This window comes from Guillardia theta (genome assembly GCF_000315625.1).
Source record: "Guillardia theta CCMP2712 unplaced genomic scaffold GUITHscaffold_303, whole genome shotgun sequence".
NCBI lineage: Eukaryota > Cryptophyceae > Pyrenomonadales > Geminigeraceae > Guillardia > Guillardia theta.
The window spans coordinates 5,000-8,507 of NW_005434374.1; the positions used below are offsets into that span (position 1 = coordinate 5,000).

Below are 3,508 nucleotides of genomic sequence, written 5' to 3' on the forward strand. Positions count from 1 at the left end.
GAGGGAGGAGGGAACGGCAGAGGAAAGGAGCGAAGGTAAGAGCCAACCTTGCTCAAGCTTCTCTCACATGATACAAGTCTCCTCCTCCCCTCCCTCCCCTCCGCTTCTCTCCTCCTTCCGTCCTTGATCCCCTCCGCTGCCTCCTCGCCTGTAGCAGCGACGTCGTCATGCCCTCTCTCCCCGAGCTCGCATCGGATGTCGCATGGCGTCTTGCCATGCTCAGCTGGGCTGTCGGCTTGCGCCGCAGAGCAGAAGCGAGCGCTAGCCCGCATAGACAGACATGGGGGTGGAGGACAAGAAGAGCTGAGAGGTAGAGAGCAAGACGCGCTTCTATCAAGTACAATCAAGGTTGACCGCAACATTGCCCGACAAGCTGAGAAAGCTTCCGCCCTCTGCTCGACGCTCGTCTCACCGCCAGCTCTTGCCCCTAGCAGCACGAACAAGCTCTGTCCCTTCCCCGCCATCCCCGCCTCCCCTCCAGCTCTACCTCGACCCTCCCCATCACTCGGCATCGCGTCGCTCGAGCACGGACCTGAGCCGTCGGCCCGCCTCAGAAGCACGGGTGTCGGGGATGTTGGGAGGCAGGGCGGCGCCTCGGAGCCGTCGGATGCGTCGGATGTTGTACGAGTTGTCGCTAGCAAGGCTGCTCAGAGCCTCCATCGCGCTATCCTCCAACCACCCGCTGCCCTCATGCCTTTGCATCGCCCTCACTACCGCCTCGATCGCTCCCGCCTCCCGAGCCCGCGCCTGGCTGTCTGCCATGCCCTCCGTCATGCTGCGCAAGGCCTTGCATCCGTCACACTGTAGCCATCGGTCGTCTGCGTGCCTGGACATGGCGCTGACGACGGCCTCGATCGCTCCCGCCTCTCGAGCCCGCGCCTGGCTGTCCGCCATGCCCTCCGTCATGCTGCGCAAGGCCTTGCATCCGTCACGCGGTATCCACCAGTCGTCCGCGTGTCTGGACATGGCGCTGACGACGGCCTCGATCGCTCCCGCCTCCCGCGCCCGCGCCTTGCTGTCAGCCATGCCCGCCGTCATGCTTTGAAGTGCTTTGCATCCGTCACGCGGTATCCACCAGTCGTCCGCGTGCGTGGACATGGCGCTGACGACGGCCTCGATCGCTCCCGCCTCCCGCGCCCGCGCCTGGCTGTCAGCCATGCCCTCCGTCATGCTGCGCAAGGCCTTGCATCCGTCACACTGTAGCCATCGGTCGTCGACATGTGTGGACATGGCGCTGACGACGGCCTCGATCGCTCCCGCCTCCCGCGCCCGCGCCTGGCTGTCAGCCATGCCCTCCGTCATGCTTTGAAGTGCTTGACATGCTGACCATTGCAAGTATCCTTCGTCCGCGTGCGTGGACATGGCGCTGACGACGGCCTCGATCGCTCCTGCCTCCCGCGCCCGCGCCTGGCTCTCTTTGATGTGACTCACTGTGTTTGTCACGGCCCTGCACGCAGTCTTCTGTACCCACCTGTCGTCCGTGTGCCTGGACATCGCCCTCACTACCGCCTCGATCGCTCCCGCCTCCCGCGCCCGCGCCTGGCTGTCTGCCATGCCCTCTGTCATACTTTCAAGTGCTTCGCAGGAAGATCCTTGTACCCCAGCGTCTTCCGCGTGCGTGGACATGGCGCTGACGACGGCCTCGATCGCTCCCGCCTGCATGGCCGGGAGCTTGTTCTGCTCGTGGCTCTCGGCTATCGCTGTCAGCACCTCGCATAGTCCTTGCTGTATCTTCGCGTTGCTCTGGTGCCTGGTCATGGCGCTGACGACGGCCTCGATCGCTTTCGCATCTCTCGCTGTGCCCTGGTATCGGAAGTGCTGCATTGTGTACTTCAGGGCCTCACACGCAGCATGCTGTACTTCCAAGTCGTTCGCATAACTTGACATGGCGCTGACGACGACCTCGATCGCTCCCGCCTCTCGTGCTCGCACCTGGCTCTCATCGCTGAAGCTGACAGTGTAGTCCAGGGCCCAGCACGCAGCCTGCTGTACGCCCGCGTCGTTCGCGTGCGTGGTCATGGCGCTGACGACGGCCTCGATCGCTCCCGCCTCCCGCGCCTGCGCCTGGCTCTCGTCCCTGAAGCTGACAGTGTTCTTCAGAGCCTCGCACGCAGCCTGCTGTACGCCAGCGTCGTCTGCGTGCCTGGTCATGGCGCTGACGACGGCCTCGATCGCTCCCGCCTCTCGAGCCCGCGCCTGGCTCTCTTTGATGCGACTGACGGTATGTCTCAAGGCCCAGCACGCAGCCTGCTGTACGCCAGCGTCGTCCGCGTGCATGGACATGGCGCTGACGACGGCCTCGATCGCTCCCGCCTCTCGCGCCTTGACCTTGTCAGCCTCCCCGTTCTGAGCCATGCTGACCAAGGCTTCGCACGCAGCCTGCTGTACCTCCGCGAGAGCCTCGTACGTCCTCATCTCCTGCAACACCGCCTCTATGCTGTCGTCAGCTCCCGTCCTCAGCAGCCTCCATGCCTCCCTTGCCGGCTGCTCCGTCCCGCTTCCGTCTTGTGCCCCTAGCGCTGCCGACGCCCTGACCGGCAGCGCCTTCGCTCCCGTCCTCAGCGAGCTGAGAGCGTCGCTGCCCGTGGACTCCAAGGCGGTGCAAGCTGACTCTTGCAGCTCCACGAGCTCTCCGTACTTGCGCTTCCTGACTCTCCTCGCCACCGCCTCGATCCCTCCCCCCGCTGCCTCTCCGATCCTTCTCCATGCAGCTTCTGCCATGCTGCGTATGCCTCGGCATAGCGACTGGTTGCCGGCCCCTGCCCGCCGCTGTCCAGGCGTCCTGTCTGACCATGTCCATGCAGCAGCCCCCTCACCCCCCTCCGCTCCGGCTCTTCCTACAGCTACCGCAAGCTCGGCGAACCTCGGGCGGTCCTCCTCCCTCGTCGCCCAGCAGCTCTCCAGCAGGGCCCACAACCCGTCCGGGCATCCTCCGAGGAGGTGCTCTCGAGGCAGCCTCCCACCCCCGCACACATACCCGATCACAGTCGGGTCCGTCATGGGGTAGTAGGGGGTCATGCCCGAGGTCAGGATCTCCCAGCACGTGACCCCGTAGGCCCACACGTCGCTCTTCTCCGAGCACCGGCCTCTCTGCATCGACTCTGGGGGCATGTAGCGCACCGGCAGCGCTCGCCCCGCTACCCTCCCGTCACTCCCGTCCACCAGCTCCCCTGCCCGCCCGTACCCCGCCACCTTCACCGACGTCCTCCCCACGTCCTCCTTGTCGAAGCCCATGACCAGCACGTGCCGAGCCGCGAGGTCCCGGTGCACGACCCGCTGCTCAGCCAGGTGCTCCATGCCCTGCGCGATCTGCTCCATCATCGCCGTCTGGTGCCCTCGCGTCACCTGCCCCGCCAGCCTCCCCAGCAGAGCCTCCCTCAGCGACCCCAGCTCGGCGAGCTCGGTCAGCAGCAGGGGACAGCCGTCGCGTCGTGGCTCTGCCCCATGTAGCGTACAAGCCGAGGATGCGGCCCGAGTCTGAGCATGACCGCGGCTTGTCTGCCGCCGT

General features: G+C 65.8%; 1 protein-coding gene across 1 annotated transcript; it reads right to left on the reverse strand.

Annotated features, from left to right (window-relative positions):
* Positions 1 to 2,859: 2,859 nt before the first annotated feature.
* Positions 2,860 to 3,318, reverse strand: GUITHDRAFT_83034 (hypothetical protein; the record flags this gene model as incomplete). The annotated part of the gene is made up of 1 exon (XM_005818470.1): positions 2,860 to 3,318. A coding segment is annotated over one exon (459 nt), but the record flags the coding sequence as incomplete, so codon positions are not given.
* Positions 3,319 to 3,508: the final 190 nt, after the last annotated feature.